At 35.4% G+C, this 13,539-nt stretch overlaps 2 protein-coding genes across 2 annotated transcripts; one reads left to right on the forward strand and one right to left on the reverse strand.

Annotated features, from left to right (window-relative positions):
- Nucleotides 1–545: 545 nt before the first annotated feature.
- On the forward strand, nt 546–8,681 carry LOC105791052 (uncharacterized). Its single transcript, XM_012618928.2, has 16 exons — nt 546–706; nt 1,613–1,942; nt 2,031–2,159; nt 2,254–2,461; nt 3,010–3,156; nt 3,610–3,684; nt 3,938–4,009; nt 4,174–4,245; nt 4,671–4,742; nt 4,853–4,924; nt 5,405–5,476; nt 5,574–5,645; nt 6,266–6,409; nt 7,198–7,269; nt 7,662–7,808; nt 8,242–8,681. Exons 2-16 carry the CDS (start codon nt 1,745–1,747, stop codon nt 8,424–8,426), a joined length of 1,737 nt encoding a protein of 578 aa, XP_012474382.1. The 5' UTR covers nt 546–706; nt 1,613–1,744; the 3' UTR covers nt 8,427–8,681.
- A 318-nt stretch (nt 8,682–8,999) lies between these two features.
- On the reverse strand, nt 9,000–12,745 carry LOC105791050 (protein PHOX1). The gene is made up of 3 exons (XM_012618927.2): nt 10,016–12,745; nt 9,666–9,921; nt 9,000–9,460 (listed from the first exon to the last, which is right to left on the reverse strand). The coding sequence occupies exons 1-2, from the start codon at nt 12,150–12,152 to the stop codon at nt 9,773–9,775; spliced, it is 2,286 nt and encodes a 761-aa protein (XP_012474381.1). The 5' UTR covers nt 12,153–12,745; the 3' UTR covers nt 9,000–9,460; nt 9,666–9,772.
- Between the last annotated feature and the right edge of the window lie 794 nt (nt 12,746–13,539).

Consider the following 13,539-nt stretch of genomic DNA (forward strand, 5'->3'; position numbering starts at 1 on the left):
TATTTATTTTAATCATCTAAACCAATTGAATCATACTGAAAATTATTTTCAATTCCATAAACATTAATTTAAAATTTTCAAAAGACATTTAAAAGTCACAAAGCAAATAAAAATATCACTATTTAGGAGTACTAAGAAAACAATTATGTAAACGATGTTACGAGCGTGATCAAATAAAACGCAAAATAATAAGGTAAAGATTTTAAATAAATTATTATTATTATCCATCTAAATTCAACAAGCAAAATAAAATAAAAATAAAAATAAAAGAAGAAGACAAGCATGGCGGCTACGTGAATGATGGGTATTGACTAAGTAGCTTGTAGAAGGAGAATATGAAAATAAAATTGGATAAACTTTTTTTTTTTTTTTTTTTTTTTCCCTTCTCGCCCGCCCGCGAGCCGAAACGGTCCAGCAGAAAGAACAGGGACTATGTGGGACCCACATTTCCCTATCGCTCTTATCTCATACACCACCACCTGTCCTTTTCCATCAAAGTTTCTCCACGTGGCACTCATCAGGCGGCTTCAAAGTCTCCACACTCCCCCTCACTTCTTCTACTTGTTTCCCCTGCTTTCTTGCTCTTTCAGTTTCACTTCCTTCTCCTCCTCCTCCTTCTTCTTCTTCTTCCATTTCTATTTCTCTGCAAGTGTTTTGCCTTTTTCCGCTCTGATTATGATCTGATGATTATATCTCTCTTTCTAAGGTCTCCTTTTTCTCTCTCTCTTTTTTTTTTTGTGAATATGATCGTTATTCGATACTGTGGTCTTTATTTCTTAGGATCTTTTTTCCGTCCTTTCTTTTTTTGATTCCTCAAGAGGAAAAGAAAAGTTAAAGTTCTTTTATTTTATTTTGCCAAAGCACCAGAAATCAACTATCCTTAGCTCTTCGCTCCTTAAATTGTGAATTTTTATGAGGAAGTTTTTTTTTTCTTTTGACGTGTTACATTGATAATCTTTTCTCTTCTTTTTTTTTGTAAGAAGAAAAACTTTTGTTGATGATAGAGTAGACAGGTGAATGTGGTGTAAAAAGTAAAAACACTTCCTGATCATCGTTTCATATGATCTTTTTATTTTTTTAAATGTTTAGTTGCATTTATTAATTTTATTTTATGGTTTAACGAGGGAGGTTATGCGTTGTCCTTTAAATGGGGTTTTGAATACTTATTCTCGGGGTTTGTAATTTATGTATGTTGGCTTTTTCGGGATGCAAGTTAAGAATTAGATGCAGCTTAATTTGTTATTTAAACACTTAAACGTTCTGTTTCTTAAGCTTGTTTTTTCCCCTTTAATTACTGTATTTATTGTTAATCAATGCTCACGACGAGATATCCCTTAAACTATTCAAAGTTTGATTTCAGGAGCTTCTTTGTAACTGTTGCTTTCGGTGGCTCTGATTTTGATTTATTTTTTCTTTTTTTATGAATCTATGACCGTTTCTGTTTACCAACGAGAATTTTGCATTCACAATGCTCGGGATGAATACTGCTAGCTTTGATTTATACATAAGTCCTATGTCACTTATGCGAGATGATGGTTTTGTTGGTCTTTTGATTTTGCATTCATAGTACACTTTAAAGAGCTGACTCTCTGATGCTGTTGCTTCTGTTCAGTTGTGTTGTAAGGTGAAGCAGCTTTTAGACTTCAGAGTTCAGACCATGTTTGATGGTTCTAAAATGGGGAGTAAATTGGTTTTTCTTCTTGCTTCATGATATTTATTGATAATTTATTAGGCTATTAGTCTAATGGGGGGAGTGTGTTCAAGGAAAAGAGACCAACAGGTCGTTGAAGATGGAATGAGAAGAGGAGTGTCTGGAAGGTACGGAAAAAGTGGTAGTTCAAAGTGGCTTCTAACCTCCTTTTCTCGGCCCATGGTGGTTCACCAGCCTGGATTGGCCATTTGCCCGTCTCTCATGGAATTATGCATCGATAAAATATGCGAAGTATATCTTATCACATTGGTATTTGGCATGTCCTTAAGGGGACTTTTTTTTCCTTTTTTCTTGAAATTATATTCTTTTCCTGTCACAGGACATCAACCAGTATAGTTCATTCACAATGCTGCCAAAGGATATAAGTCAACAAATTTTCAACAAGTTGGTTTTATCTCATCTTCTTACTGATGTTTTTCTTCAAAAGTTTCGTGATTGTGCTCTAGAGGTGAGTTTTCCCTAAATGGTTAAAAATGGAGCACCTTTATTTTTTTATGTCTTCACAGAGAATGAAATTTACCTGATTTTCATCGTGTTGACAGGATGTTTGGTTGGGTGAATATCCCGGAGTGCAGGATAGTTGGATGGATGTCATCTCTACACAAGGGACATCTTTACTTTCTGTCGATCTTTCTGGTTCTGATGTGACAGATATTGGCTTGGGTCTCCTAAAAGAGTGCTCGAGTCTCCAAGCCTTAACTTTTAACCACTGTGAAAATATTTCAGAAATTGGACTGAAGCATATTAGTGGTAATGTTCTATTTCTTTCTTGATATAGATGTTACCATAGGCCAGTTTCTGGCATTTTTCTAGATTCTAGCTTGACAAGATACTTGTATAGAATTACAAGTCTTCTGTAAGTAAAGATAAAATATGTTTTTCCTTTTATTTATTTTCTGTAGTGGACCAATAATACTGAAAAGTTGGGGCAGATTCTATTTCAAGGTTTTTTTTTGCTATTTTGTGCTGTTTCTTATTTAAAATCATATTCCATAGGGGAACAAAAAAAACCTAAAATAAAGATGGCATGCTTCCAATATAACATGTTTGGAAACCGTTAAGTATGAAGTATCTATTAAATGTGTTGTAAAAATTAAAGAAATCCCATAAAACTCTTAAGTGATCGTGGTTAGAGAAATGTTATTCCCATATAATCTATTTTATTAATAGTACAATCAAATTTTGCATAATAGTGTCGTTCTGTGGTTAGGATATCTATGCAATAGTTCTTTGGATTGGCATGCTGTTTGACATTGTTTTTGTGCTGATCACGGGCATTATGTTCCTTGAACTTTTAGGTCTAACGAACTTGACATCCTTGAGTTTTAAAAAGAGTGCTGCAATTACAGCTGAAGGAATGTGTGCCTTTTCCAGCTTAATAAACTTGGAAAAGTTGGACCTGGAGAGGTGCACAGGGATTCATGGTGGATTTGTACATATTAAAGGTTTGTTTTGAATGAATCCTTGTGAGACCTTAGAATGCTTGTGTTCTACTGAATTGTTTGCGCCTCCAAAAGTGTGCAGTTTGTAACAATTAACCTCTTCTGAACTCTATTTCATGTATTTTGTATTTGATATTTTTATTTTATTTTCTTTCATGCAATTGCATAAACAATTTAGTATATTCTAATTATGCAATTCTGAGAACAACATGAGAAAATGGAAATACAATATATATCATATATTGGGATGAAAGAGTGTGGGCTGGCAGATAAGCTAAACCAGGATTCAAACTCATATTGCATTTAAATATGACCTTTATGCATTCTAGAATGGAGAGTCAACCAGTTTTATGAATTACACAATTTTTAGTTGGAGTTCCTATGTTAGCTGGTTAGTGCAACGTCTCTTCCAGAAATTCTTCCCTCTGAAGCTGTCATTTTTTTTACTTTTTTCAGGTTTGTCCAAACTTGAATCTCTTAATATCAGATGCTGTAAATGTATCACAGACTTGGACTTGAAGGCTATTTCAGGTAATTTGGACATTATTTTTAGCTAATAGAGGGTGGTACTTTTTCTCACGACAATAATAACTCAAGCTGACATGTAAGCTCATCATTGCATTCTGATGGTTTTGCCACTGTATTTTCTATTATTATTTCTTAATTTTGTTTACAGTCAAGTGAGATTTAGCATGTATAATTGACAACGCACCAACTCACATAAGGGCAGTAGATTTGAGAATTTTTTGGGGGGGTATGGCTTTACATTTCCCTTTTTTTTCAGGGCTTAATAATTTGAAGGAGTTGCAAATATCAAATAGTAACATTACAGATTTTGGGCTGTCTTATTTGAGAGGTATTTAACTACCTGCTCTTTTGCATAGTGTTGGACTAACAGAACAAATTGTTGTTTGTGCTATGTAGAAGGATAGGACTCCTCTTTGTTTTATCTTAATTGTTCTTGGACCATTTCCTAATACATCTGTTACATGATTAATACATCTTACCTGTCCATGGCAGGTTTGCACAAACTTGTTATGTTGAATCTAGAAGGATGTAATGTTACTGCTGGATGTTTGGATTCCATCTCAGGTACATTTTCTCGTCACAGAGCTTCCATTGATACTATAATAGTACAGTTACTAGCTGCTATACATTGAACAAGGTTGTGGCTACAGATTTAGTGATATGTGGTTCATGTGGGAAATCGGTTAGTTGATGTTCTGTCTTATAGTTGGGAGATAGGTGGATAAGAATAGAGTCTCTACGATTATCATGCATAGAAGATCAAACTTCATCATAGTGCAACAAACAATGAGTCATTAACAAGTTCATGGAGTTTGAGTGATTACTGAATTTCCTGGAACTATAATAATTTTCATGTTTTATGCGACCATCTCTCAAGTTTTTTCTTCCCTATGAAGCGGGGACTGGGATTGTAATATGTTATTCAACTTGATACCAGAGAACATATAACATGTTCAGTTAATTATAAAAAGTATTTATTCTACGTGCAGCTCTTGTTGCTTTGGCATTCTTAAATCTAGGAAGATGTGGCCTAACTGATGATGGATGTGACAAGTTTTCTGGTGAGTTGTATTTGATTTCTTTCAATATTTTGATTCTTGAATCAACACATAGAACTACTTCGTTGCTGAGTATAGTTGGAATGTTAACATTATTTACTACTAATTTGCAGGACTTGAGAGTTTGAAGGTATTGAACCTGGCATTTAACAATATAACAGATGCATGCTTAGTGCACCTAAAAGGTTCTCTCTCCCTCCCTCATTTAACTCTTGCTGGGAGTGGACCATTTGTATTCTTCTTTTCCTTGAACAATAATTAGAGGTTTTTCAAGTTAATGATTTTTCTAGGTTAGTGAATTGCATGCGACTTGCCATAAAATATGGGAATTGAAACCGTCATATTGTTAAAGCTGTGGCTTTTGATTTGGCACTAGACTTACTCAGGCAAAAATTTTGATTGAACTATAATGATGGTATTCACGAACTGCTATCTTATGCTTTCTATTTTGACAATTACAATGATTGAAATAACATAACCTGTGGTCCAAAAGTGAACAATTTCCATTGCAAACCATATAACTGCTATGCCTACCCTATGTACTCTTCCTAGTTTGCATTTCACTTCATTATTGCTCTTTTGGCTCATTTTACATTTGATTTTGGCGACCTTTGTATTTGAAATGGTGTTAAGTTTGTTTAATTTGGTATATCATTTCTTTCCAGGATTAACAAATTTGGAGAGCCTGAATTTAGATTCATGTAAAATTGGGGATGAAGGCCTTGCTAATTTAACAGGTTTATATGACATGCTTCATTTTCCTGCTAGTTGAACTGTTATGTTGGGAGGGTCTCCCTTTGCTTTGAAAATTTTCATGACTGAGTTCATCTTCAGGCCTTTCACTCCTCAAAAGTCTAGAGTTGTCCGATACTGAAGTCGGAAGCAGTGGACTGCGACACCTGTCTGGTTAATAATCTCTCTCTTATAATCTTACACCTGTGTGACACTACTGGGTCTAAAATCTTGCTATTAGCTATAAACATGATTGAGTTTCAGTGATACATTTATTGAAACATATCTTCTTGTGAGGTTTGTTCTCATAAATAACATTGTTTGTAGATTCCATTAAGCTGGCCTTCTTAATTGTCCTGTCCTTTCTATTGAGTTAATATGTTCTTTTATACAATTGAAGTGGCTAATTTACGTGGATTCCCTTTATGTGTATTCCTTCATTATATGGTGATAATTTGAAGATGTGAGAGATGTTTAATATTTCCATTTTGGTCCATTCATAAGTGCATTTATGCCTTGCACATTGACACTGACGAGGCTGAATTTATATCAATGAATAGAATTTATTGCAGATTTCAGGACAATGATATTTTCTATGGTGTTGGCTTTGTCAGTGATCTAACGAAAAGCTTTAACATTATGGTTGTGATGTTTTAAATAACCTATTTTGATCCTTACCCAGTTCTGCATGGTCTTATTTATAAAGCTAGATGTCTTTGGTTTCACTATTTTCTGAAATATTCATGGCATTAGAATGTTAAATACGTGATGCTGACTTGGTTCTGCTTTATTAGGATTGACTCATCTGGAGACCTTGAATCTGTCATTCACTTTAGTGACTGATAGTGGTCTAAAAAAGTTGTCTGGATTGACTGCTCTTAAGTCACTCAATCTGGATGCTCGCCAAATTACAGATGCTGGGCTGTCGGCTTTGACAAGTTAGTATTTTCACTTATGTCTTAGATTATTATTCTAACTTTGTCTCTTAAGTTTGGTCGCATTCTCATGTGCAACTATTTAAGGCTTTCTGAAATTAGATCTTGCATCTTCGGTTGAAGCAGAGGTCTTTTGCTGGTCCTTCTGTTGTGAAGGGATTTGGAGTTACTTTTTCCCTTGATTTTTATGTTTTACTAGGGGTGACTGCTATGAAATGTACGATGTCTGCACTCTTTTCTTTTCTTAGACTATGACAAGATAGCTAGGTTTGGAGTCAAACTTTTCTGCTATGAACGGGATCCTTATATGTGAGAAATATCACCTCAGATTAATAAATCTTCGAAAGTAAATAAATAATAACACTTCAAAAGGTTTTTGAACAGATTTGGCTACTCTGATAATTCATTACAACATTACTTGGAATTGAATAGACAGTAACTTTAAACTTTCCGTGGACTAAAGTTATTCTTTTCAGTGTTATGGTGGAAATTTTCTTACACTATTTTTGTCTGTGGCTCTTGGTGTATAATTGTGCTATTATATTGAAGCCAGTTTAATAGTTTATTGACCATTTAGGCCTGGTGTATCCTTCTGTTATTAAGAATGTCATATCAGTTTGCTGCACCAAGATGCCTGTGCTGACATATTCATATTCCTAAAGTCAAGTCAAAGTGGCTCCAAATTGTTGATCTCTCTCTTTAAATACTTCTCTCTCTTCCCATTATGTAATGTTTTAAGGATGCATATAAGTCGTCAATTTGTTATTATAATTATTGTTTTGTTGGTGCAGGTTTGACTGGACTGGTGCATCTAGATCTTTTTGGGGCTAGGATTTCAGACACTGGAACAAATTATTTGCGATGTATGTAAACATTTTTGCCATGCCTTAAATAATTAATAATTGCAAGTTGTGTGATGATTGTGGTTTCCTTGATGTTCTCGTTTTTGCTTATTTAGGAAACTTGTTTTTATGTTTGGTGGTTTGTTTTCTATTCTCATGGCCTCTTGCAGATTGGATATAAAAATTGGACATACTTGAGAAAGTTCAGGGGTAACTTTGAGAAATATAAGGTCCTTTAGTAGATAAACTGAGGTGTATCCAATGACAGTGTTCTTATGATTGCTGTAAATAAACCCTAAACCGAGTTAAATGAAATCTCAATTTAATTGTAAACTTTTCTCAACAGTTTAGTTTTATGTGATCCAGTTTTGCGTGTTCAATATTCTTACACCACCTTTTTTCATGCGAGACAGGCTTTAAGAACCTCCAGTCCCTTGAAATATGTGGAGGGGGTTTGACTGATGCTGGTGTGAAAAATATCAAAGATCTCCCCTCCTTAACGCTACTGAACCTTTCACAAAACTGCAACCTGACAAACAAATCCTTGGAGTTGATTTCAGGTATGTTTTGCCTTATTTTTTCCTCCTCTAGGCTTGTGGTAGTGTTTAGTGTTTTGTCTTCTTTCCCCTAATTGTTAGAACAAACATTACTGTGCTTGTACAGAAACTGATACAGAGATGTATATAAGATGGTAGTTTATCTCTAGTGTCAGATTATCTCATCTAGCATTAGTCCCACACTCCCACTTGGCATTCTGCAACGGAATCAGTAATTCGCAGCATTTTTGCTGCTGTCTAGTAACTTATGACTAGTTGGCCAGGAAGTGTGTCTAAAGTATAAATGTATATGATGGAGACAATTGGTGAATTGATAGCTTATTTGGGTACACTGCTAATAGTTGCTCCTGAATATGAAAATCTTGCAGTCAGTTATCGTGTTTTTATGAACACTGCACCCTTGTAATGGATTTTGCATTTTGTGTTGCAAATGCAGGACTGAATGCATTGGTGTCGTTGAATGTTTCAAATTCCAACATAACTAATGATGGTTTGCCGTATCTAAAGCCTCTGAAGAATTTACGGTCACTGTCTTTGGAGTCCTGCAAGGTAACTGCAGCTGAAATTAAGAAGCTTCAGTCGACTGCCCTCCCCAACCTGGTTAGTTTTCGACCAGAATAAATGCTTGGGGACAACTGCAACATATGCTGTAATTGTAAATAGCTGCTATCAGCTGGGGATAGCTTTCTCAACAGCTAAATAAGTGTATATTGAAACGTGAAAAGCTGCTTTCTAATGGGATGAAGGACAATTGTGATAATTTTATGGACTGAAGTGATTGTAAATGTGTGGTTGCTGAATTTGGCATTACCTCTTTTCTTGGTTTGAAAAACAAAATTAAAAAGATCAGTAAATAGAAATTTCTTGTTTATGGTACACGCTGCTTTTCGAGTTTCTTTCTGAAGATTTGAAACGGAAGGCAAATAATGAGGGGAGGGGTAAGTATGAGATTCCATCTATTCGGGTAATAGAGCTGTATGAGATTCCATCTATTCGGGTAATAGAGCTGTTCAGGAGTCTTACTTCAAGTTGTTTAAAAGCTGAACTTTGTAAATTTAATTAGGGGTAAATGTGAGTAAATTATGGTTTTGATTCATAATAGTGAAACAAAAACCAGATTTCAAGTAGAATAAGAGTTCACCCAGGTCCAAATAGAACTGCATGTTTGAATATCAGAAGAGTAGAAGCAAAAGCTGAAAATAAGTTCACAATCCTTGCTATTTCAAAAATAAATAAATAAAAATTCACAATCCTTAAATCCCTTATAGTAATACAAGCACCAAATCTAGGATCATCATCAACCGAACACAAAACTCGTCCTCCTTAATGAACACTGCCTATGCTTGAAACCAGAATAAGACACATGCAGCTAGTAATAACAAATCAATCAGGTAACTATTCTAACTAATGAACTCGGCATGTTTTTTTCCTACTTGTTTTGAGGGGAGAAGCTGATGAAGACCAAAGCAGAAAGCATAAAAAAAACATCGGATCCCTGCTCTCATGCTTCAACTCCTCCCCAACACATGTATTGATGTAAATTGAACCTATTTCTTCAAAATCACATCACACAACTCTCAGCAATCCAATAGTCTCTCCATTGAATCTGAAATATCAAGACTGATACTTGATGTAAAAGATAATGGCAAGAAAACCTGCACAAGGGATGCTCCTATGTTATTCATGGCAATGAATGGTTTAAATAATTTGCATACAATTTTCTGAAAACATAGAAATTGGATGTCACAAACCAGTTTAGCGAACATATCTAAAGTGAAATTTTGAAGTGCATAATATGAATTGCAAAAGATTTCGTGACATGGTCAATTGCTTTTTGTACTAAAGAAAGAATCAGCTTACCTAACTTTAATGCAGTACTTCATATCACTTCAGATAATATGAAGCATTTAACAATGGTCTTTTGACCAAACGTTCTCCTGTAAATCCCAATCAAAACAGTACGGAACTTATGCATGCTCCAGTGCATGATAAATTTTGGAAACTCGCCGTCTAAGTAATGGTTCTAGTCGCCATAATGGAATCTTGCTCTGCCACTTTTTAGCTTCATACATCTCATTCCATGCCTGTATTATCTCGTCAATCTTAAACCCTAAACCTGCAAGTGATAGAAAGGTAAGTTAGTGCTTTTTAAGGGGTAAGCAGATGTCCAGTTGATGACACAAAGTTATGAATTTCTAACCATAGGTTACCTTCCAAAGCAATGTTATTTGAACAGTGGTTCTTTACCATAACAGCTACATCAGTGGGAGAAGCTCCAGCATGCTCAAACTTCTCAACAGCAACCTCCAAACATTCATGCCAGACAGGTAGCCCTAGTTTAAATTCCATGTTCGAACGTTCGTAAAGTATGGTGCCCCATAAAATGTTTATCAGAGCACTCATGTTGATTGCCTGCTCTGCTGCTTCATCTGCTGTTATATCTTTCAGTAAACCATCCAATCCCATTTTCTTCAACTGCTTTTGTTCATCCTTCAAATCAGAAAGCTCAAGCAGGCGCTGCTGTTCTAACTCTTCCCACATCTGCATACCCTTCTCCATATTTTCCTCGGCATTGTTATAAAGGTGCAAGACCTTCTCAGAAGGCCATGTTTCCATATCAACATTGTTGCCAATTGCATAATACCAAGAAAGTTTTGCCTGCTCAAACTGTTGTTGTGCTAGAGCTAGATGAGCTTCATAGAAATCTGGCTTGATTCTCAGTGCTTCCTCATATCTCTTACCAGCTTTGCTATATTCTAATTGTGCATAATCATAGGTTGTTTTGATCGGCTTAAGTACAGATTCTCTCGAACCATCTTCAGGGAAGTATACCCTCTTCCTTGCCCTGGACATGTGAACATTTCCCCAGTTGAACAATGCTAATGCTGTCATCTCTTGGAATTTCTCAGCTGCCATGTCGAAAAGATCCTGTGCCTCTTCACTTGTAACTATGTCCTCCATGGCCTCAGAATATTGCTTCATACCAAGCTCATGGAGATTCAAGTATGCGTCTAAATCAAACCCAACATAGTTCTTGAATAGTTGAGCAAACTCAATTATCCAGTCATCAATGCAACACGATTCTTTTCTGGTTTCCACAACTTTTCTGGCATGGCCATTTTCAGTTGCCTTACCTTGTTTGATGTCAAGAATGTGAACTTCCTCATGCTTAAATCTCTCGAAGAGTGGATCCTGCTCAGGATTGACTTCTACAACATACAGCCTCACAGAACCCTGGGATTCTGCTGATATTTCAGCCAATTTCAACTCTTCATCACTGGTGATTGTGACTAAATCACCTTCTTCATCTCTGTATTTGACAAGAACTGCTCTCAAACTAGGAAATCGATCATGAATTACTTCCCTTAGTTCCAGAAGGCTGCAATTAAGTGGTAACTGAGCGCATCTTATATCTTCACCCAAAATCAACTTGACAGTCTTCTTTGGTTCTTCCGCTTTACTGCTAATTTTCTCCTCTATAACCAGTTTATCCTCAGCCTTCTTTTCCTCTACATTTCCATCAACCTCCTTCTCCTCAATTCGATCCGCAGCCTTGTTATCTTTAGCTTTACTGATCTTCTTCTTGTTCTTCTTCTCGGTTTTCTCTTCGACAACTTCCGGAATTTGTGAATCCCTTGGAGGTTCAACAGATTCTTCAGCTTTACTGATCTTTTTCTTGTTCTTCTTCTCTGTTTTCTCTTGGACAACTTCCGAAATTAATGAACCCTTTGGACGTTCAACAGATTCTTTAGCTTTGCTGATCTTCTTCTTGGTTTTCTCTTTGACAACTTTCGGAGTTTTCGAAGTACTTGGAGGTTCAACGGACTCTAGAGGCAATTCAACAGGTAAACCTTCTTTCTCAAGTGAGCTTCTTACCCTTTCTGAAATCTCTAATGCCATGACATTATTAGGCTCCATGTTAAGAACTGTATTAACATCTCTGAGAGCTAATTCCAGCCTATTCAAAGATTCGTAACACCTGGCTCTCTTTACAAGTGCCTTGCTATACTTGGGAGTAACCTCTAATGCCAAATCACACTCATGGATAGCCTTGGGGTACTCACTTAATCCCATCTGCATATAACATGCAGCAATATTAGTCCTAAGATGGCATACATCTATGTGATTCTTTGGAAGCAATTTGAGAGCCTTCTCATATGTCAACATTGCTCCTTCATGGTCCCTTTTCTGAAACAGTTTGTTCCCCTCTTCTTTCAGTTCTTGAGACATGGCAATGAAAACTGCCGTGTCTGAATCATATGATTTCGAACTATTGTCTCCAACTTTCTTTTGCTTCACATTATTATCCCCTATTTGCTTCTTGTGCTTTCCACTATGCTTCCCCATTGCAAATCCAACCCCAACTATATTACGTGACTCAATCCAGAAACCCTGACCAAGAAAACAAATCCCTACCCTGGTCCTGAACTAACTTCTTACACAAGTTTAAAAAAGCTCAACCCCAGTAGCTAAAACCACAAGCAACCTCCCACCACCAAAAAGACCTTAAAACACTTAAAAACTTTTTACAACTTTTAATATGAATAAAGATTCAAAAACCAGTTCAAATACAGCAGATATGACAAGCACACCAAAACAAAAGCTCTTAGACACCTAAAAAGAATTAAAACCCAGATACCAAAATGGGAATAGAAAAAATATATATTATCTTTACCACCTCAAAACTAGAAGCTGTCAGCCCTTAACGAAGTATTAAGAAATCCCAGTTGAGAGAGAAACAGAATAATAGGCAGGCTCAGTTTCAGCTAGAAAGATAAGACCTTGATGCAAAACCAAAAATAAAGAAGGAAATTAGAAGGCAAGGGATTATTTATGTAGGGGAAATGAGGTGTGGAACTTTTCCAGGAAAATTGAAAAAGATAATGTTTTTGTGAGAAAATGGAATATGTGTGTGTTGCAGGGAGAATACGTAAGAAAAGAAAACAGACCAACGTTTTCTGTTTTATATTTTAGTGTTGCTCTTTTTTTTTTCTTTTTTTTTACAACGTGAATTTCAGCTTAACGTGAACGCCACAAAAAGCTTTCTTTGTGTGTGTGTGTCTGTGCGTTTTTTTTTTTTTTTCCTCCTTTATATTTCAAACGCAAATTGCTTTAAGTTTTTTTTTTTAATTCAGAAAAAATAAAAAGGACCCATTTTCCAAGGGATTCTGGCTATGTTTGATAAAACGGCCAAAGGCAGAGATTTTTTTTTTTTTGACTATTGGCACCTTCATTTGTCATTAGAGAATAAACTTGTCAGCTTCTTTAGATTTTGCTACTTCCAATCCAAATAATTATAAAAATCTAATTATATTTATTTAGTAATAGCTTAATAAATTTGGTTTGAAGTTTTATAAATTTTAATCCTAAAGGTTGAATCGTTGATATATATAGGAAAAATATACAAAACAATTTTTTAAAATTATTTATGAAATAAATAAATAAATATTAAAGCAATAAAAAAGAATAGTAAAACACGTGGCAAAGGTTCAGAATTCCTTAGCTTGAAAGTTGAAGGGCAGGTTGGAAGAAGTCATGTTTAAAATATATGATAAAATAGAAATGTTTGTCTTGTAATTTCAACCACATATATAAGTAATAAATAAAAAGCGTGAAGTGTGGTGGGTCTGAAGCAACTTCCAAAGCAAGTTGGAGTGCAAACGGTAAACGGCAAGACAAGTGTTGTTGGAAAGTGGTAAGAAAGATTCCTACAGAAACGTGATGTTGACTATTT

The sequence above is a fragment of the Gossypium raimondii genome, chromosome 8 (genome assembly GCF_025698545.1).
Source record: "Gossypium raimondii isolate GPD5lz chromosome 8, ASM2569854v1, whole genome shotgun sequence".
Taxonomy (NCBI): Eukaryota; Viridiplantae; Streptophyta; class Magnoliopsida; order Malvales; family Malvaceae; genus Gossypium; species Gossypium raimondii.